General features: G+C 34.6%; 1 protein-coding gene across 1 annotated transcript in view; it reads right to left on the bottom strand.

Annotated features, from left to right (window-relative positions):
* Nucleotides 1-23317, bottom strand: part of LOC118748980 (centrosomal protein of 164 kDa) — a gene marked incomplete in the record, with an annotated part of 117755 nt that overhangs the window by 26909 nt on the left and 67529 nt on the right. Inside the window, 1 exon segment of the mRNA XM_036483753.1 lies at nucleotides 20910-21304. Coding sequence (XP_036339646.1) covers nucleotides 20910-21304 — 395 coding nt within the window.

Below are 23317 nucleotides of genomic sequence, written 5' to 3'. Positions count from 1 at the left end.
GCCATGCAACTGTAACTGCATACCCAGCGCAACGACTATACCCCATTGCACCCCAAATATATGTGCGAATATGTCCTATTTACGTCAAATCGAAGAATACACGGTATTTATTATAAACTAAAGATATTTCAGTGAAACAAGTTGACTACTCAAGTCTCTAGAACGGCACGGTTAAAAATTTCGGTTTTAATTTTAAACTTTTTGGACTATATATATGACCAAACTAAATTAAGTTTCAAATACTGGATGGCGCCGAATGAGCTATATGGTTTGAATTCTCTTTAACAGCTTTTTTTTACTCTATGCCAACGCCACGCCACGCCTGGAAATGACCTGCCAGCAGCGTTGCCGAATGCTTTTGCTGAAAAATCGTCATTTTACCTTGAAAAAATCGTAATTTCGGCCAAAAAAACCTCAAATTTTTGGTTATAATACTGGGTGGCGCCGAATGAGCTATATGGTTTGAATTCTTTTTAACAGTTTTCTTTGGGGGATATTTGAAAGAAAGAGTGTACGTTAACAAACCAAGAACCATTCTCCAACTCCAAACAAACATTCGAAATGAAATCATGGCCATTACACCCGAAATTCTGCGAAATGTTATGGAAAATATGCTAAAAAGAGCACGTATGTGCGAAGCAGAAAATGGACATCACTTACAGGATATCATTTTTCACAGCTAATTGCAAAAAATTCCCCAATAATATACTGTATTTAAAAAAAAAATTATAATAATCGCATAAATAAAAAAGTTATAAACCATTTAAACCATATAGCTCATTCGGCGCCACCCTGTACAAACCTTCCAAGTTTAAAAAAAAGAGAGCACATATGTTGGGTTTAGAATTTAAACAGTTCGGTTTAAATTTTAAACCCAAACATTTTCATAATTAAGAATAAAAAATAAAAAATCTTAAATTTCATGCTCCGTCTGATGGGGATTGAACACGGACAGGCTGCCTTGGTAGCAACCAATTGTATCAAGCATCTTTGCACACTCAGCTACAGCCACGCATGTAAATGTGCTTTCATATGTTGAGTTTGAATCAACACCACATTTCGCTGTGTGCAAACATTTTCTATTTCGGTTTAGATTTTAAACCAAATTTTCTATATATGAAACCTAGAAACTAGAATTAAAACATTTTGGTTTGATTTTTAAACCACGAACTTTTAGGACTAAAATTTAAACCAGAATATATTAAAAATTGCTTAAAACTATTGACTGGTTTAAAAAGTATACTACAATGATTAAAAAAGGCAGTAGTCCCAGCGCGGCTTAAAAATTAAACACAAACTTTTGACCGTGGGGTGTTCAGAAAAATTGTATCATTATCATAGAAATTGTCTGTTATTTATTTATACAAGCAAAATATGAAACTTTCGGTAACATCTATCTATAGCGGAATACTTCGCTTTATTTTATTATATTAACCCTGGCATTCAGTAAGCGGTCTCTAGTCACTAATAGTGACTTTTGATGGTGAACTTGGATTTTGAGACTATTTGGTATTCAATACGCTGTCGCACGTCTCTAGTCTCAAAAAAAGTCACTCATTTGTAAGCTGGCTAAGAGCAGGTCTCAAAAATAAAAATTTGGAGAAAAAGTTAATTGTTTTCCATTATATTTAAAAAAACGCGGATATGAAGCGAGGAAATTTGTTCAATAAGAATTTCGTTAGGAAATAAACCAAAATGGTTTAATATTATACAAATCCATTGAAAAAAAAAAATTATTTTTTTTAACATTAAAATCTAAAGATTATTAAAAAAATAAAACTAATAAAAAAATACTAAATAAAAATAATATAAAAAATTCTCTACACCCGAGGAGTACTCGAACCCGGACCCTCTCGACCGGCAGCCTAATGCTTTAACCACTCGGCCATTGCGACTCTTCGGGCGGCGCGGCAAAAGGCATACATAAACGCTATCAGTTGACTGTCTGTGTTTGTTTTCACCACACATTTTTGGTGAACTTTTTGTGACTCTCTTCTACTGAATAGCCAAATCATCTTAAGTCACAAAAATAGTCACTAATTGCTAATCTCAAATTTAGTGACTTGAATCCCAGGGCTATCGAAGATAGAAAGTGAAATTCGTATTATGAGCTATGCAAGCGTGTCGAAATTTTCGTTGAGTATCGAATTTTCTTACTTTTTGGCGGCTAGACACTAATTTTGAACAATTTGTATTAATTTCAAGCAGTTCTAACGTCGTGAATAGTAAACACAAGCTCGAAAGTCTGATTTTACATATGAACGATCACTGAAAACAAAATCATGGAGCTGTGTATAGTTTTAATATATTTTAAATAGATTTGGATCACAAAATTTCTTAAATATATTGTATGTCAAAATATATTCGAAAGACTGCACTTAACCTCTCACGTTTTGTGCTCCTGGCCAGTTTTCTAAGCCCTCATCCTCTGACGAATCGTTCAACCAGAACTCCGTTGTGCTAATTAAAATTTTTTTTAACCATGCTTTTATAAACTCGCTTTCTTTTTTATTTCATTTTAATTTGCACAAATTTACATATGTACATATCTACACTATTTAGTTTGCTCGATCTGTAAACAAAGATTCTCAGCGGTGAAAAATATACTATTGTGAACAACCTAAACGAGCGAAATTCACAATAGCGCTATTCTTCAATGAATGAGCGCCATAATTCCAAATGAAAATTCGTTCGATCAGCACTTTCGACCACAGTCGAAGATCGAATGCAATTCATAATAGGGGCCATAGCCTAAAAGTACACCTATATGCCCATAGCCTTGTAGCTAGTGCTAAGTATTAATTGTAATTTAAATAATAATTAATAAAAAATAATAATAATATACAAAAAAAATAAAAATTCCTATACATACCTGTATAGTAAACTAAATAGCCAGACGTTATTCAAATTAAAATATGTAAAAAAAAATACACTTTTCCATATACTCTGTAATATTCCTCCGCAATATTGTAAGAAAAACTAACAATTTTTAATCGTTGCTTTAAAGCGAAATATCTTTTTCTTAAATGATATACATATGTATGTATAAATATGAGGGCGTATTGAACATTAATTTAGTTAATTTTTTTTCTGTTTTGTCACAACGTGTAATAAATAAAAAATGCATTAAGGGCCGTAAACTTATCTATTTTAAAGTATAGTTAAATCATTAGTTAAACTTAACTACAGAAAAATTACACAGAATTTATAATTTCAAATTTATATATTAGCAGCCCCTAATATGCTATTTTTAACCGACTTCCAAAAAAGGAGGAGGTTATCAGTTCGTCGGAAATTTTTTTTTTTTTTTTTTTTATGTATGTTACCGGATAACTTTGGACCACGTCAACCGGAAAGGTAGTGTCTCAGAGGTGGTCCCATACTAATCTGGTTGAGATCCGATCAGTGGATCATGAGATATATATATATATATATATATTTTTTTTATATGGGAGTTGAAGTCGGTTTTTTTTTTGCTAAAAATTACTTGTTATTATAGAAATTTATGTGCGCTGTGTGTATTCTGCCATCTGCTGTAATTACCTAAGGCGTAAACGTCTTCGCTGTTCACCAAATCAATAAGCTTAGATTGGTTCTCTGATACGAAACTTATCGAGCTATCATTTCCTGGTACTATTTTTGAATATATAGGCGTAAATTTGGCCCGAAGCCTCCCCCCTTACCTGGCTACGCTTAAACATTAGGGTAGTTTTTAAGGCGTTTCAGGTAGGATTTCCCTGCTAACTATTAGCATTCTAACGAAAAGGAAAACAATAAACCATTACAGATTCTTCGAAACTCCCAAAGGTATATGCCAACGGTGGGAATTTCGGCTCTTTGAGTCAAATGCGACTCTTTGCTTAGCAAAGTGCGGCTCTCTTTACTTTCTCTTTGCTTAGAACATTTTGGCTCTTTTTACTTTTTAAAAAACACATTTCTTTGCAGGACATTCTTTTCCATTAAGTTTTTTTTTATTTTATTCATTGTACATACACATACTTGGGCTGATGATACCCGGGTACCCGGCTACCGGGGCTTTTATTACCCGGGCAGCCGTGTATTACCCGATCTGCCCGGGTACCCGGGTAATATACATATGTTGATGCCGGTTAAACGGAAAAACACCCGGGTAACGCGACATAGAGTCTTGTATAATCTTTTGGGTGAGGATAAATATTTTTTCAGTGAGCAAATTTTTTTAAATGAATTTTTTTTATGTCTAGAATGTACACCTATGCGCTAGTCTGAGTAGACGCAGACAAGAAAAATAAATTAAAACATTAGTTTTTGTACTTAAATTCAAACTTCTAATTTTTGTAAATGCATATACATACATGCATGTATGTATGTATGTTAGACTGCATAACCAAAAAAAGCTGCGGTTTTTCTGCCGGGATTACAAAATTTATTATATTTTAAGACGTCCACCAAAATATTTCGGAAAAATACTAAGATTTAAGCGAGCTGGATTTGAAAATACCTCCAAAAATGAAGTTTTTTATGAATAAAAATAGTTTCTTAAAGAACTTTTTGAAAAAAGTCCCCTCAGATGACAAATTAGATTAAGCTTAAAACATCTGCATAAAAATATTTAAAAATATTTTCAACGGAACCGTAAGAATGAGATTTTTGATGCTGCTTTTTTACTTGTTTCAAAGATTGTGTTACGGAGTAATGCAACTCTGCGTTGATACAACCATGCGCAATGTTCCAATACCATACGTCAATCGCTTGATTGCTTTTTTTTTCCTTTCCTTTTTCCCTCTCTTCTCATACCGATCTCAGCGACAGCGAACGTGTTCATATTTCGACCTCTTAATAAAATGTGTTATTTACTTAATAAATAAAGTTTTAATTCTTTTAAGTTTAACATTTTTGGCAACCCTTGCGGGGAACTTAACTCCCTGTGCAACCTAAATTAGATATCTTATAAAGATTTGGTTGATTTAATAAGATTGTTTTTATAACCTCATTATATCGCGACTACCACATGAACATGCCGTTGTCGAAAGAAGAGGCCATCGCCAAACTGATCTTCAATTTCTCGGCGAATTCTCGCAAGGCTGGGAAGCAGAAGAAAACCAAGGGATTCCTCATCGCCAGAAGAAATTTGCTCGTAGATTACTGGAAAAAATATAACGCACTTCGCGATGATATTTCTTCAATGGACGCTTCAACTGATGAGGCCGCGGTTAAAAAGGCACTGTCAGAGGAGCGATATACGGAAATCGAATCGGCAACGGATGCATTCTCTCAAAAGTAGCTTGCAAGGTGAAGCTGAAGCTATGCTTCGAAATTTAAATGTAATGGAAGATAATTTCCAAATTGCTTGGGATATATTGCAAAAGCGATACGACAATAAACGCCGCATGGTAGAATCGTATCTTTGCAACATACTCAAGCTAACCCCAGTACAAACAGAGTCCGATGTAAATCTACGCAAACTACTTGATAGTGTCGCCGAGTCTGTACGTGCTTTAAAGCAACTTGGTCGTCCAACGAATCACTGGGATGACTGGCTCGTCTTCCTGGTGACGGAAAAGTTAGATCCGGTAACAGTTAAGGACTGGGATATGTCCCTCGCATCTTCAGACGTATTGCCTGAGTATGAGGCTCTGACATCCTTCCTCGAGAAGCGCATTCAGGGTCTGGAAGCAATGGTTGCTGTCGCAAAAGTGAAACCTAAGGAGTCAGCTCCAAAGCCGCCTCAGCACGCGGCTATTCGTAGTCATCAAACAAGCCTTGGTGATGCCCATGTTGTGCTAGGAAGCACTCGTTGATGTATTGTTCAGAGTTTCGCAGAAAAACGCCAAGTGCAAAACTTGATGTGGTTACAAACTTTAAGCTTTGCCGAAACTGTCTTAAGGCACGCCCCACAGCAAGTGATTGCGCCTCGACATACGCATGCCAAAAGTGTATGCAGAAACACCATACAATTCTTCACGACAGTTTATCATCGTTGTCCAGCACTACTAGCCCACGCCTTACATGCACCAACAGCATGGCTCAGCAAAAAGCCATCGAAGCAGCGACAACAACACTTGCGCCAGCTCTATTAGCAACAGCGCGAATTGGTGTGCGGTCCTCTTACGGACATTTTATGAAACTTCGAGCCCTTTTGGACAATGGCTCGCAAACATCTTTTATAAGCGAGTTTGCCGTTCAGCGCTTGCATCTACGCAAGAACCGCCTTTCGGTTACAATTTCCGGAGTAGGCGGGAGTGCTGTGGGTGAATCGAAAGGTTTGGTTAAGCTCTCAATGTGTTCACTCATCGAACCTAACTTCAGCATCGAGTGCTCTGCTCTCGTGCTTTTTCGATTAGGACAGAATATACCATCGAATCGAATTGATCCAACTACGTACAGCGACTTTCTTGGTCTCAGCTTAGCAGACCCGAAGTTTTACGAGCCAGGATCAATCGACATCATCAACGGAGCAGATCTCTATGGCGCTCTATTGCGCAACGAACTCAAGTGTTCCAAATGTGGGGACTCCACTGCCCAAAATACTCATCTAGGGTGGGTCGTCTACGGCCGCCTACCCGTAGGAGTAAGTCGGCAGCTTTCAGCAAGACTATGTGCCACAGCCACTGCTGAACTAAATACGTTGGTACAGCAGATGTGGAAATTTAATCAAATGGATGACATATCTTCTCCATCCAAGATGACAGACGATGAGATTTATTGTGAGGAGTTTTTTTAAATGAACGGTACGCAGGGACAACTTCGGTCGGTATCACATACGGTACCCATTTAAAGAGGACTCCGACTTATCCGCACTATCTGACTCCAAATGCGACGCAATCGAACTATATGCTTGCCAGCAGCATCGCCTTCAACACGATGCAAAGATGAACGAGTTGTATAATGAGTTCATGGACAAATATATCGCTCTTGGCCACATGGAGCAGATATGCGAAGATAAGGAGCCACGATATACATGTTAAATTCCCCACCATGGTGTATACAAAGAAGGAAGCCCGGGATCCCGGGATTGTGATAACGACATCCCGAAAATCCCGGAATCGGAAAAAGCGGAAAAATTAACATCCCTAGTACATATGTACATATATGTGTGTAAAAATGTCATAATACCTATATTTCGGGGTATTTCCCCTCCGTAATTGGAATTCTGTGTAATTTTACTATGAATTTATATATATGTCTAAGGAATTCTTTATAAAATTGATTTACTGATCAATAATTATTATATTACTTCAATCTATTTTAAAAATATTATTTCTAAAAATATATTGTTCTTAAACGCCTTAAAAAAATCTAATATTGTGGCACTTTCATCTTGTTTTCGGTGCTATTTTTGAAGACCATTTGGTGCATTTTAAAATTTTGAAATTCCATCCCTGATTCGCGTACCTGTTAAATATTCAAAGTTATCCCCTACTTTGGTAGAGCAAAATGACATTTCATTTTGAGGGAGAGCTGCTAGTTTCTGCTGGAAAATCTTTTGCCAACTGCATTTGCCAACAAGAAAACATCTGATCAAAAACAGCTGTTTGGAATTTACGCAAATCCTTATTTTGTTTTCTAACGTTTTAAATTTTATACTTTTGAATGTAAACAAAATTTGTATCAGCTGTTCGTCTAACTTGCAAGTTTCTGCAAATTTTCTGTTCGCCTACTATTTTGGATATTTTTCTCTTGTGAGAGAACAGATGGTATTTCACCGGAATTTGGTTTTGGACATTTTTTACTGGAGATTTAAACGAACGTACCTATTGACCAACCAACATTTAACAGAGCTGTTACGAGCGGTTTTAACTGACGTAAAACCAGATTTTGAAAATTTGGCCAAAGGGATCTTTTGAATTTTCTTTAATATCTACAAATAGTATTAATGTTTTTCATTTCTAATAATAATATTATTTAAAAATAAAATTTTTGTTTTTGTTTTTTTTTGTGGCTCTCTGTAGCATTTAGACACGCACATAAAACCAAAATTTACCAAACTAAAAGGTCAGCAGATGTTTCCAGATGCAGGGGAAATTCTCAAAGAACACCAATTTCCATACTTTTCCATAGTTTATTGTATTCTTAGTTGCAATCAACTCGGTTATAGGCTCTCTAATTTTGCAATTGCATTTAAAATTTGTATTAATTGCCTGTATCTTTTTAGGTCGCAGACGTATGCAATAGGTGTCTATGAAGAAAAAACGTTTTTTTTTATTAAAAATTAGGTCATAATTTGTAAAATTGCCACAGGAAAAAAAACAGATCGATTCTTTGAATTTCGGCTCTAATTTAATCATTTCTTGATTTGGGACCGGTGGCGATACATTTTATTCAGTAAGAACGTGGTTCAATGTTTGCATATACCTTTGGGAGTTTCGAAGAATCTGGAAATGTACCGATTTTTACAAAGCTGACCTTTTAAAACCTTTTGACGTGTAAACATAGATATCGTTAGGCGCTTATTTGTACATCGTTCACATCGTGATATAAAAATAGAAGTTTGTTTCACTTCAATTTTTTACGGACACAGTCCTTTTTTAAGTTCTATAAATTGTACATTTCGCATGCGGCATTGCCATATTGGTCATAATAAAATATAAATGATGGTATATCGGGATTGGAGTTTCTATTAATTTTAATGCGTCTCAGTGTTTTCAGACGCTACTACTACCTAAATGCATACTTATAGACTCTATAATATAGAGAGTTAGTTCCACTTCATAACTTTTACGGATATCCACTGGCATTTTTTGATTCTAAAAATTTTTAAAAATAATAATTAGATGGTCGGCCCAATATAATAAACGGCAATTTACAAATAATTTCTTTATTGTAGCTATGTTGAGAAAAACATACTTACCATCTGTTTGAGTTAAGAAGCATTATTCTACCATAACAGCTCACCTCTTCAGTGTGTACTGCAAGAATAATTTTTAAACATTCCCTACAGGAAATTTCTCTAGTCCAAAACGAGTTCAAGATGGGTTCGTTTTTCCACAACACTAGTTCCCGCTCAATCTCTGAACAACGTCTTCAACTGTCTACTTTATAATGAAGGTGTCATTGGCGGTGGACAGTGGCCCCATAAGCATTCCAATGTAGATAGTTCAGAGATAAACTAAACGAAAAATCTAGGGATGAACCGAAACGAGTAAATACAAGTACATACTCGATACTTTTCGATCGGTCGATTTTGGTATCGATACTTTTCAATCAAGTACCGAGTAGGTATCAAAACCCGATACTATGCCAAATTTTGGTTCGACAATTTTTCATCCACTGTTATTCCGAATGCTAAGCGCCATAGATAGATAGATAGATATTCAGTTAAATAATCCACTGCGACCAGGAGATCTATTGCGCCCTCTTGCTCCTTCCAGCACCTCGGTCAGTTCTAGATCCCCTATGTAATCTAGTAGAATATTAGATGGCGGCGGCTTTAGTGATCCGAGGTACTTCTCTCGTCTGGATGTATTTCCCTGCATTTATTTACCATTCCTTTACCCTTCCTATAAAGTTCCAAGGCCCAATTTCGTTGAAATTTCAACGGGAACCCGGTCCTTTTTTAAATGATTAAGTAAGCATTTTTAATATCGAAATATAAGAGTACACTCGGAATTTCTGAATGTTCCTCAAAAGAATAAGTTGCAAAAATCATGGCCAGTCAAAAAATTTTAGGAGCATAATGGGTAAGTTGAATTCAAGTCTGAGTCACACTAAAGTCGTGTTAAAGCCTCGCTGAAACTGTCATCGATGTATCGTCAATTTAGCGATTTTAGGAAATTGTAAACATTGATGGCAAACATCGAATTTTGAACCGATATTTTCGATGTTACAAAAATATCGATGCATCGTTTGCATTCCTAATTGCGAGACAGCAGAGGGCGATAAGTGTTGGAGCTGCGAGCGTTGGTGAGTGCAATTGCATTCATTGTGGCCTTTTTAAAGCATTGGGAGGGCTCAGTGGTGCCATCCGGAAATTGTGCCCGCTGTCAGCTTTTTTTTGGAATGCGCCGAAAGGCAATATGCATGTACTTAAAAAAGAATGATTTATTAGAACAAACAAATCCGCAATCAGGGTTTTTCGGGTTAAAACCAACATTTCTCTGCATGAAACCAATACATACAAACACATACACATTTGAAAATTTGGAAATGGCGTTATTTACTATTTAAACAAGCACTTCAGATATGTTTGAAGTTGTTTGTAGAATTACCTCCTTTTATGCTCCAATCCACCGAATATTAAAAACTCAACAATTAATTTTTGTGCTGATGAAGTTTTATTAAATGTCATTAATTTGAGTAAACATTTTTCATGAATTTTCACTAGTTTTTATGGGTTCTCATTATTTTATTTGCTAATTCACTTTAAAATATATGAATATTTATTTATGTATTTTTTTAAGTTGCAGAAATTCGTATTCTCGTGGCTGCGTAAGTTTCAACTTTTTCCAGCATACCTAATTCGCAATGATTAACGACACTTTTTGAGACCATCAACTTTCGATATCAACACGAACTTTTCGTTTAAGTGCTTATCTTTGGGTACAAACTTCAGTATACATATTTAATGTGCTAACAAATATTTATTTCATTAAATATTTTATATACGTATGGGTGTATATTTATGTATGCAATTTTTTAATGTAATGTTATAATTCATTCGTTTATGATCTTCAAAAGTTTGAGCCTTTAGCAAATCGTATATATTTAGTAATTTTGATATCAGTTTTTCATATTTGTATGTAATATATGTAAGTGTATGTATGTAGGTATGTATGTATATACGAATATCTGTATTTATCAATGACCTTATATTCATCTGAATTTTTTCTAGTTCGCTAGAATTTGATTTCCCGTGAATTTTATAAATATTTTATTTACTTAATATTTTTCATTACTCTTGATGAATATTGCTATATTTGAAGATAAATAATTTTACAATCATATGTTTTTAGATACATACTTAAATATACTTTTAAAGTAATTTTATAGTCTACTTGAATTATTACGAGTGCAGCACAAATAAGGCAATAATAATTTCCATTTTAATTAAGTAAATAGTACAATATACAATTTGTTCACAATATTTGTTGTACATACCCAGAACAAACCAAGATATATTGCGACGCAAGATTTAAGATACATTTATTTGAATTATCACATTTTAAAGCAACCAACGCGCACATTTAGTTATGCACACACCTATATAAATAAAAAAATAAGGACGGTAAATAATTTCTTTTTATGCTAACGGAAGTACTCTCGTTGTTTATAATTAGATGCAAGCAGTGATATAATAATCTAACAAAGCTAAAATACCATAACTAACATACTTACATATGTACTACACAAAATTTTTTTGTAAACTTTCTTTACATTTTTAAAATAGACAGAACCGCGAAAGAAAGTTGCTGCTAACCCAAGCGGAACAATTTTGGTCACTATTCCATGACCAGCAAATCATTTTGAATGAATTATGTGTAATTTTTGAGCTGGAACATTTCCAATACCTCTCAAAATGGCGTTTTAAAAAATCAGAACGCTTGGGGTTCAATAAGCTCGTGACTTTACCAATTTCACGCGTTGCAACTTTAACGGAGACAGAGATCTCGTCAACTATTATCCGTCTGTATGTAGACCGCTGCAAAAAAAATTAACCAGGTTCATAATTTCGTTTGCGTTTGACAGTCATTCAAGTCAAACAACCGCGTGAAATTTCGAAAAAATGGAAAAGTTCACATCGAGTGCTTATTTTGAATAAAAAAAGCAGCATCAATCAAATGAAAACTAAAGTGCTCTTTCTTCAAGCAATGTCCGTTTGCAGACGTCCGGATTTGCGCTTCCAAAGTTAAAAGAAATGTAATTATCGTTCAACGCCTATTTGGAATGCATCGATAAATCCTTGAGAAACATTGTATAGACGTTTAAGGCCAAGAGCAAACACCTAAAGACTCGTTTTCACTATGTCAAAATCAATGGCATTTGGCGTCAAATAAGTGAAAACACTTTGTCAAATGCGACCAAAAACCCCTTGGATTAATTTAGCTCAAATTAGGTCGTCAGTTGAGTACATGTGCTTCGCTTGTACATATGTATGTATATTATTTAACAAATCTACCTTCATAATCTCATATGAAAGTTATTTATTCTGTCTACTTTTTAAAAAATTAAAAGTATTATTTTTTCATCCAATTACTATCGTAGTCGAAGATATCACACATAAATTTTGGTCCCGATTGGCGTCGGTTAAGGCGTGTCGCACAGGGGTCAAAATTCAGATTGCCCTATGAAAACGTCTTAACCGACTGAAATCGGGAACAAAATTTATATGTGATATCTTCGACTTTAGTAGTATCGATTTTGGGTATTAGACGAAAAATAAAATCATTTTAATTTTTTGAGTCTCGATAGAGGAATCTGAAATTTGCCCCTTTGCGACACGCCTTAATCCAATCGGGACCAAAACTTATATGCGTTATCTGTGACCGTGGTATTACCGATTGAAGGGGTGTGACTGAAAAAAATCGTTTATTTGATTTTTTAAGGGCCACTCTTATGTACAATGTACCAGAGATGGAAAAGTACAAACAATTGTGCTATTTTTCGCGGTTTAAAGGCCAGCAGGCCCTTTTGGCCAAACCTCCGATTTTTGGCCCTATTGAGACAGGACTTTAATTGTTTTTGTTAAAGTCAAATCATTCCTCCCTAAAATACCCCTAAATATATATAGTTTGTAGATGTCCAAGGTTGTTAGAAACTAGTAACTTGAGTATCTAGTTGTGTTGGTCCTTTAATTGGACATTGCAATAAATTTTTAAATAAATAAATTGAGACAATTAAAAATAACAATTAGCCCAATTATACAGAAATAAACTAACAGTACTTATTAAAAGATTTAGAAAATTCGACATACATTAATAAAAAAAGAAAGCTTCATTAGACTACGCTATGTTGATGGATGATGAACTCCTTATCTTATGATGATTTTGAATAGCTGGATTACTGAACGGGCATGAGAGAACAAAAAAACGTCCGTTATAATAAATATATTCATTACGTACACGCATGTACATGCAACACAAGTAATTTTTAAGCAAAAAACTAAAACTACTTCAGTTGTCATATAAACATTTAAGAGTAACGTTAATTTCTTCATGATCCAATGATCGTATCTAAACCAAATTAGTATGGGACCACCTCTGAGGTACCACCATTCCTTTAAAGAAAAAATTATATAAAACGGTTAACGCGGTCAAACGTTATGCGGTAACATATACAAAAAAAAAATTCCGGCGAATTGATAACCTCCTCCTCCTCGCAAACTGGCAACACTGACTTATACTATTTACTTTAGATTTTGCTGGACGTATGAACTCCTGAACTCTATAAAGTCGGGGAAATAGAGAATTTTTGGAAGCTGTTTCAAATAAGGTTAAAAAATCATAAAATGGGTATTTTGTGGCTATTTTTAATATTCGGCAATTTCGCCTGAATTTCGACATATTTTTCACTCGATTTCGGCCCAATTTTAAATTTTGAAAATCCATCCCTGCTAGTACGTAAATATGTATATACATATGTATATGGTATGTATGTATGAATCTAAATTAGGGAACTTAATTGTTATAATATGTACATATGTAAGTAAATACTATATTCGTTTAATGCTGTTCAGCTAGAGGTAATTAAATTTTGTTATTAAAAGATTAAAAATGAATGCACTAAAAATCATTCTTAGTTATTGTTTTGTAATAATTATCAATATTAAATACATATTTGCGTCGTTTGAAATTTTTTAATTACTTTTTTCGATACACTTCATTTTACAGTTCTTGATTATGACTGTAATTTTTTAAATGTGTATTAATTTTTTAGGTTCCACATAATTTTTTTTTTTTGTTTTGAATAAACATACAAAACACATGGAGTAACGATTTCATAATCTCAGAATCCTGCTATTGCACTATGGTCTGGCGACTATAATTAGCTGCCCAAAATTCGAGAAGTAACCAAATTGATTTGAAACTTAGTATTTGGTGTGTTTGAAGTCGCTGGTTTCGAATTTATCAGATTTTTTAAATTCCTAAAGGCGTATCCAATATGGCAACCAAATTTAGTAACGTGTTCCTTTTCACCAAAAACTTATTTTTAAGGGGGTTTTCGGGGTCGCTGGAATTTAAAATGACGACCAGATTTTATAATGTTTCCCTTTTCACCATAAACGCAGACTTCAAAACTGATGTCAGCTTTTGAAATGATAGATCTAATGTGGCGTTATCGGTTTCGGAGCAAAAAAATTTAACTTTGAAATAGCAGACCACATTTTTGCCATATACATATATTTTTTTTAATCATAGGTGCTTCAAAAAAACTTTTTCTTTTAGGTCACTTATCACGAGTGTTTGTATTTTTATTTTATTTGTACTAATGTGTAGCTATTTATTTGAAAGGACACTGGCACAACAAGTATATTACTTATAATAAGGCTAAGTATAAAGTTGAAAAAAATAACGTTACGTACAATTTTGAACAAAAATTGCAAAAAACGCACGTACGTACCTGCATATCATTCTTGCTATTTCCTTTATGTAGGTGTTAATATTTCGCAGCAAAAATTTTTAAAACAGAAGTTTCTTGCATCTTTGTTGGCTTGTCCTATTCAAACACGGCAAAACGACGTGGAAGTTTTCTAAGAAAACGACCATTATTCCAAAAGTGCAACATGATTCTTAGCCCACAAACTCTAAATTGAACATTTTTATTGCCCACAAAGCGTGAAGACCGCCAAATGAAACCAATTTTATATAGCCTTACTTTAAGTGGAATATTATTACCCAAATTAGAGTCCATTTTGAAAATTAATTTTATTTTATTTAGCAAGCTCTATGCTAGTTTTCTTTTTGGTCAATCACGCAAATGTTACCTTCATTCTTCATTTCCATTCTTTTTTTTTTGAAGTATCTTTATCACTCGAAGACTTATTCCGATTCGAACTACAAATATACTGACTACGAAAGAAATAAATGTATAAACTTTTTGTAGAAATGTCAACTATAAAAGCTGATATCTCAACGGAAAAACTCTTCAAGAAAATAATGAGTATGGACTTTTGTACTCCGGAGAATAAGTTTAGCGAAGGAACGAAAAAAATCGATTTGTCGATACTTTAAAAAATTACTTTTGGTCAGCAAATAGTAGCTGTCAGACCATAGTGCATTGTATAAGTTTTATATGTACCTATGAATATATTTTTTATGTATGTATGCACTTATTTCTCTGTTGAATTACATTCAAACAGAAGCAGATTACATATTTTATGTATTTTGTAAATTTTGTTTTATTTAAATTTGTTTGTAATGTCAACTCACACCTACGACTAACTAATTTCACTATTTATATATGTAGTAGTAGTTTCACAAACACGAATATACCACATATGTATGTATGTATGAATGTATCTATTAATGCATATTCGGCTTATTCTTCCAAATCATCAATAAATTTGTGCTTTCTTTTTTTTATTAATTAATCTCATGCAAATTTCGATCTCCATTGCTCAGTAACAATTCCATTTCTTCAACTACGAATGTTTGAAAAATTACAAATACTTGTTTTTGCTTTAATATAGTGGTAAATGATTGGTTTTAGATTTGTTTTGGATTTCAAGATTCTTTAATTGTTTTTTTTTTCTTTTCGCTTCTATTAACTGAGTTTAAGAAATATCTTCTCAGGCCATTATGGTAATAGACTATTTCTTTAACTTTTTTCTATTAAGTACTTATCTAGTACATATAGTTAATTATAAAAAAATTATACAAGGAAATATTTGATATTATTTTCATCACACATGCATCTGTATGCATCAAAAGGAGATATTTCAAATTATATTTGGATATTTAGTTTGAGTGCAGAGAGGACATACATATGTATCCATGTTTGTATGTACGATTACGAGTAAATATTATGCATTCAGTCTAACCGGCGCCTGTTCTAGGGGATTCAATATACATTTTCAGCTTGAAACCACTATTCATTTTGATTATTTAATGAAGTTGAAAGAAAATATATATGGGAAACTTGTGGTAGATAAGAGTTAGCCGTTTTCCAATTAAAAAATATTCACACTTCGCTACGGATATTCATAAATATGTGTTATACTAATTAAAACGCGGAAAACTAATCGATGAATGTCCAATGGTTGTTCGACTCATACTTTTCCAAGGTATCACCATAGTATAATGGCTTGCCTTAGAAAAGTTTATAAAGTAGAAATTAGGCTGAGTTTTTTGCCATCGACGTTTACGGTAAGCTTCAGGTGAGCTACAGAGCAAGCAGCTTGAATTCAGCCTACACCTGAACCTTGGCCTTTCAAAAATTCTGGGTGCGATTTCAGTAGTTTTTTTGTGAACTAGTATATTCTTCTGCTTTTTAAGAGGTTCAGCACTAGAGCGAATGGAGAAACTGACAAACTTAGTTCTATAATCTACTCTAATTTTTGGCCATGGCTCAAAATTGAAAAGTCGTAAGTAGGATCCTGCCGCAAGAGCTCTCCCAAAACTTCAGCCAGCTGCCTGTTTATTTTAGTGTCTTCCAGTCTGAATTTAAAAAAAAAAAATATGAAATAAAATAAAATAAAGACGCTCTCTGGGTTATCTTTGCCAAATGAATTGGCAAATGGAAAATGGTCAAGGAAACACGCAGGTAAATTACTAGCCAAGCTTCTCTGAAAGTCTCTAATCCGTCTGAACCATCCCCTCCTGTGTAAAGTAGTTGGTATTTTACTTTACTGACAGAAGCTCCACATTTTTAATACTTATTTTTTCAGTCTGGCTGATATCTCCGCTGTGGGCATCCGGAACCTTCAACATCTCGTATAAACTTAGACGTAAACTCTGCAAGTAATTTGAATTGGTATTAAAATTACTGTACAAAAAATGAAAAGCTCTCACTTAACACGATACTTAAATACATATCGTCGTTCAGAGTACAAAACCGCGTGTCAACAAAATGCGAAACCCCGTATCAAGATAATGCGAAACCGCGTGTGTGAGGTTGCATAAATTATGTTCTAGAGAGTAAAAACACTCATATTTCAAAATGTTTTTTTCTTTTATAAAGCAATCGCATTTCTGGCTAGTATATTTCAGGACGAATGGATAAGGATTGAGCCCAGAGCTGTGTGAGCTAATCCAATTTTTGACAGCAAATGTCAATTACGGGGTTTTGCAGAATGACGATACGCGGCTTTGTACTTTCAACGACTATATGTAGATGCGTTCGTCGTGCTCTCACTAAACTTCGCAGGCTTAGATCCTTGCTTATCAGAAAAATTTCTTGCTTAGATTTCATTCATTCCTTAAGCCTGGACGAAAAAGGCAGCAATGTAGTCCTGCTGATTTTTTGGTAAGATTCATCCCAAGAGTTAATTTGCCAGAAGAAAGAGTGATCCGATTGGATCCTTTACCAAACACATCATTCTAGGGGATAAGTTGGAGAGTGGCAGCCAGTAATGCTGATAAATTTTCTAGGCAGACCCTGAGGTGCCTTGTTGTCAGAATTTTTGGGCCGACCGGCTAAACTTTCCGAAAACTCGGCTAAAATGTTTCAGCTAAAATTAACATGTTTTATTTGAATAAAGTAGAAAAATTAATAAATTCATTAACTTATTTTTAGACAACAAAGGAAACTGTCGTTATACTTGATTAATTCAAGCTCTACATCGGAAGTCATGTTTTATTGCATACATAAATATAAAAAAATAGATCAATTACAAACTTGTGACGTTTCTTTCCACTGAAATTTTTCGCCTTCTTATATTGTAACATTTGCACTAGGTTACTTTTCGTCCTACAAAATAGCTATATTAGTAGAAATTATTGCACTTTTGCTTATTCGGAGGGAAATATTTTGTTAAATGAACACGTAAAGCTGTGAAAAGGGTGAGGAAAACAGGGCAACATTATTTCGAGAAAAAAAGCCAGTAATTTATATTGAACAAGCCGGTCGATTTTTAAGTTTTTAACAATTAAACTATATAATTTTATTTTGATGTCCATATATTCGAAACGCTCCCGTTTTTAAAGACCTGTAGCTCGTTTTTGTAACTCTTCTCTACCGATTATTTCTCTACTGGTAGAGAATATACGTCATTCTCTACTACTCATTAGCAGTAGAAAACAGGGCGGCGAATTCATATCTCAATTCTCCTTGGTAGAGAATTGTTTCAGAAACGAGCTACTGCCAACTCTCTGCACACGCTTGTCAGAGCCACACTATACACTAAAGGATATTAGCACCACGATACAATTATTCATAGATATTGTCTTCCCAGAGAGTTTTGCTTCCCATGGAAATTCGTGCTCTTTTATTCTCATCCGTTTTTCCAAGTATTGCGAACAAAACTTCACACTAAAAATTAAGACATTCATAACAAAAATTTTAAGAAAAAATCCCCGCTATGTTCTTTGGAAAAAGTACAGTGACCCAAATAGAAAAAAAATATGGTATGCAGTTCTGTAGTCTATTATATTCTAATTTAATGAGGTGCAAATTTGAATTAGCGAGGACTTACCGCTGATTTTTGGCATTTTTTTTAAAGACGGTGTTACGAGTTTTTTGCCATAAAAAGTATGTTCGACGAGTTTTTTATATGAAAAAATGCGAACCACAGTCAACAAAAAAATTGCCAAAAATCAGTGGTAAATACTAGGTACTTTAAATTTTTACTTTATTATACTAAAATTTAAAATTTCTAAAGATACTGATTAAAAAGTTAGAAATGTGGGTAAAAATTTCATAATATTTTCACAAAGTATGAAGTTTGGATTTAAATGGTATTTTTTAAGTAATCAGCTATATTTTTATAATAAAGCATAAACATTAAATTTACCAATGAAAAATTAGCAAAACTTGCTAAAATGTCGCATCTCAGTTTATATTTGGGTCATTGTATATGTGCTTAAAAGAAATCATTGAAATCGGCAAAGTATTTGAAGACTTTTCAGATTAGCAAAAATTGTCTTTCAATTGTATATATGTAAAACACTTCGACAAGAAAAATTGCTACGAGATAAGGCTACCCATTTCTAACAGATTTCGGGTCGGTAATTTTTTAAAAACCGAAAATTATATATATGAATTTTAAGAAAATATTGCAACTAACAAAAACGGCTAATTTTTGGCAAAGCGGTCAACAAATCGGCTGCCGGCTAAATCGAGATTTCTCCGGCTGTTTGCTTTCGCAACCGGCTAAATATAGCCGGAAAACGCCTAATATGGCAACACTGCTGAGGTGTTCTTTTTTGCCAGGGAGGGCGTGGGAGTTGCTTTGTCAATATGCGGACTGCTTTTGAACAGATAGGTTTTCAGTTTACTCGCCAAGCATTTTCCTATAACGCGACATGCAAAGTTGCGAAGTTCTGATGGCCGGTAGTCGACCACAGTAAATCAAAGGACCTATTCAGCTGACCAAACGGCAGCTCTCCACTAGGAACCCACGTTATACGATTTAATATCGTATCGGACTCCTGCTGACGTATCTGTTTGGAAAATGAAGAGGTGGTATCATCTCAGCATTTGCTTCTCATATTAGTGCTAAGATTAAAGCATTCCGGGTCGTATTTCTTCAACAGTCCCGTGCTGAACATTAGCTGCCAGCGGAACTTCGTTTTAAGCACCCAGCGCTTTTCAAGCTAAGCTTCATGTAAACAACCTGCGTTTATAGTTCCAGGAAAATTGTTTTAAGTCGTTACACAACGGACCACATAAGAAATGTCTAAATGAGCCATGCGCGGGGCTGCCACCTAACCTAACCTTCAAAATTTGTCAAGTTTTTTTAAATTTTCTTGGGGATGGAAACCCGATTCTTCTTTATGTGGAGCAGTGGAGATGATATAAGTAGTTTACAATATATCATTGACTACTTTTTACACGTCGAATTTCACTACCTAATTTTCCAGGTTTGCTAACCTAAAATATGAGCTTAGTCTTCACACACATTGTCAATATGAATGTAGGTACCTTTAACTATTTAGCCAATGGCGTCAAAACAGCTTTCCCATAATTTTCAAATGCCAGCTGCTTAACTAAGTTTTCATTTTGAATTTTGCTAATATTTTTTTCAAGTGTTGCATGCAAGCCCTATCAAATAATACTAACTTTGACTGTAATCATTTCCACATTTCCTCTGTAAATACTCTCAATATCCGCAGCCTCGACTATTTGGCACCAAAATACAGTTTTTTTTTTATTTATTCCTCTTTCAAAAGCAATATTACAAATACAACTATTATATTCAATCTTTTAGTTTCAACAACGATTATCTTTGGTTTTAATTTGAGATCCAATAAAACATTATGTATACTTGTACGTTTGCAAGTAAGTACTGTAATTAACCTACACACATCTACTACAAAATGCTATTAGCGCTTACAGTTTATTGTAATTCTTGACTAGGCTTTCTAAGTACATCCATGTGTTTTTTTACATATGTATGTACTTACATATGTATGTACATATGTAGGTATGCAACTAGAGTCATGTGTAAAATTATTAAGACCATAAGCAAAGTTATTTAATGTAGCTGATTAGTCCACTATGACGAATGTCCGTAGGCTCTCTATTTTAAGTTCTGAGAGGTTAATTTTAGAACTTTGCTTGGTGATCTTACTAATATTTGACTCATAACGTTGTAAGTCTACAAGCATGCTTCAGTACATTTAACTCCTGTTACTATTTATTTACCTAAGCATGACTTAAGATCTGGGTTCCTGACTGCGCCAGCAGCAGAAAACATTATATCCTAATTATAGGTTTGTCTGCGTGCCCGTGCCGCCGCCTCCACCAGTTGTGGTTGCTGTACCAGCGCCGGCGATGGCACCGACACCAACACCACTACTGACTCCGCCACACTCCCTAGTATTTAGCAAGCTCACCGTGTTCACACCAATTCCATTAGCTGATATTCCCAAACTGCCATGCTGCATGGGTCCAGCGGCGCCGGTTAACAACTCGTGCTCGGTCTTAGCCTGCCGTAGCCAGTTACGTAGATCTCTGGTGCGCTCCACCAGGCTGGTGGTGTAGTTTACAGCGCGTGGACTCTGCGATACAATGGTGTTTGCAGCGAGTATAGCACCGCCCATGGAATTCTGCATGCGTCCGGTGGCCAGCTGGCGATACGTTTCCAAGCGGTCGGCCAATGTTGGTATGGATTGAGGCACATGCATTAGTGTAGCGCTTGGCGTGTTAGCATGCGGAGTTGTAGGTGTGCTTACGCCAGCCGAAAGCATGTGTGACCAATTTAGTTCAGAGGGTGATATCATGGGAATGCCTGTAAAAAAAAAAATTGTTCGATTAGTCTTGTGTAAGTTAATAAACGATGCGCTGTACTTTGTTATGTTAAAATAAATGTTTCGATAGCTATCCATAAACCATGATACAAAAAAGAATCCAGTTTCAATCCATGATTCAATAGGAGTGTACTCGTACGCCCAACTATCTACAGTTTTAGAAAACTTTTACTGGTTTTGCGTTCTCGTACCCAAAAAACTTGCAAAGTAGGGGAAATTGAGAGAGCAAAATGTGAAAGAGAGCTGCAAATTTCTGCTGGAAAAATTTTTCCCAGCTAAAACTTGCAAGTAAGAAAATCAGCCGATCACAAACACATGTTTGTAAATAAACAAAAGAAAATATGGCCTTTTTGAGTTAGTAATTGCAAATTTTATTATTAATGCTAGTATACAACAAAAAGTGCGTAAATTTAATAAGCACAACGTTTGTTGAGTTTATTTTTCGTTAATTTGCTATTGATCTCCAGTTTGTTTGCTTTAGGGTGTGCTGACTATGGTTGCCGTATGACATTTTTCGTTTGTACCATAATTTTCCTTTAAATATACCAAAATATATTTAAATGAAGCATACTGAAATGTTTTTTTGCTGAAGTTTTCGGTTTTGGTAGGTTGATTGTTGAAATTAAAATTTTATAATTTTAAACCTACTCTATTCAATTTTTTTGGATTTTGGATTTTGGAGGAGATACTCTTGTTTTTAATTCGTCACCATGTGATATCACAAATAATTATGAGAAAAATAACTTAATCATTCGGATATAATTAATTCGTATTTTAAAAAGGCTTTTCTTATCCAAAACTATTCAATTGTATAAAATGCCAAATCGGGGGAAAATGCACCCAAGCAGAGAATAAATTGCCAAATTAATCACCAGTGGCAACTGTGCAAGTGATCAGCTGTTTCGAAGGTTGCAAGTTTTTGCAAATTTTGCATTCTCGTACTTCTGTGGATATTTCGTCTCTTTGAGAGCGAATGCTGCTAAATTCTCAGAACATTTGCTGCTGGAGAATTCTGTCCTCTCAATACGAGTACACACCTTATAATAAAAGGTTTGCTCAACAGTTTTCTCGCTCCCTCTTGACAAAATCGGCTCCCTTAGCAAGGCACTGTGTGTGGGTTCGTGTGTGTGTGCAAAGCTTTTGTAAGGGAGCTAATGGACTGGGTACACGGCGAAGAAGTCTCGCTAAATAACTCTCACATAGACTTTGTGGGTGAGTCTCTCGTAGAGCTCTATTGAGTGTTTACACGTCTCTAGCGAGATTTTTGTCTAAATCTCGCGTATTTTCTCTACCGTGTACACTTAGCTTAAGGCTTAGCTAATGTCGCTAATGAGCAAACCTTTAATTAATGAATCATGGTTTCAATCAAGGCATATTTAACAAGGTAAAAGTGACAACTAGCTCGATCTCTCTTGTAGCTAGTTATAATGTCAAAAAACTGTAAACAAACAAATTAACCCTATGAGGTGCGCGTGCAATGTTTGCTACAAATTAGCATGAATTCAACCTCATCATGATGAAATTATACCAGGTGTAGTAATAAGGATTACTTCAATAATAGCCGTGTTTTATTTGTCCAGAAATTTAAGCTATTAGCTTATTTTGTATGGAGGACTTACCCAACATAATTATATTGGCTTATGAAAAACTTACTTTGACACAATTTGCAGTCAAACAACTGTCAAAATTAGGCTAACATAGGAAATAAGCTAATTTCGTTTTATTTGACCAAGATTTAGCTATTTGCTAGTGATGGTTGAATAAAACATGCCTATAACCTTCAAAGAATTTTAGCTGCATTCGCATCTTATATGCACATATACATATGGACAGAAAAGAATACCTCATAAAGGAAACCACGTCATTAAATGAAATAATTTAAACATTTGTTTGTTTATATTCGCCCAATGTTTTTGCGCGTTTAGTTAAATATTATAATGGGAGTGAAATGGGGTATAGTCGTTGCGCTGGGTATGCAGTTACAGTTGCATGGC

This window comes from Rhagoletis pomonella, unplaced genomic scaffold (assembly GCF_013731165.1).
Source record: "Rhagoletis pomonella isolate Grant_MI unplaced genomic scaffold, Rhpom_1.0 Rhpom_scaffold_00013, whole genome shotgun sequence".
Taxonomy (NCBI): domain Eukaryota; kingdom Metazoa; phylum Arthropoda; class Insecta; order Diptera; family Tephritidae; genus Rhagoletis; species Rhagoletis pomonella.
Note: the sequence above shows the minus strand (reverse complement) of the source record. Positions and strands in the feature narration are given on the sequence as shown.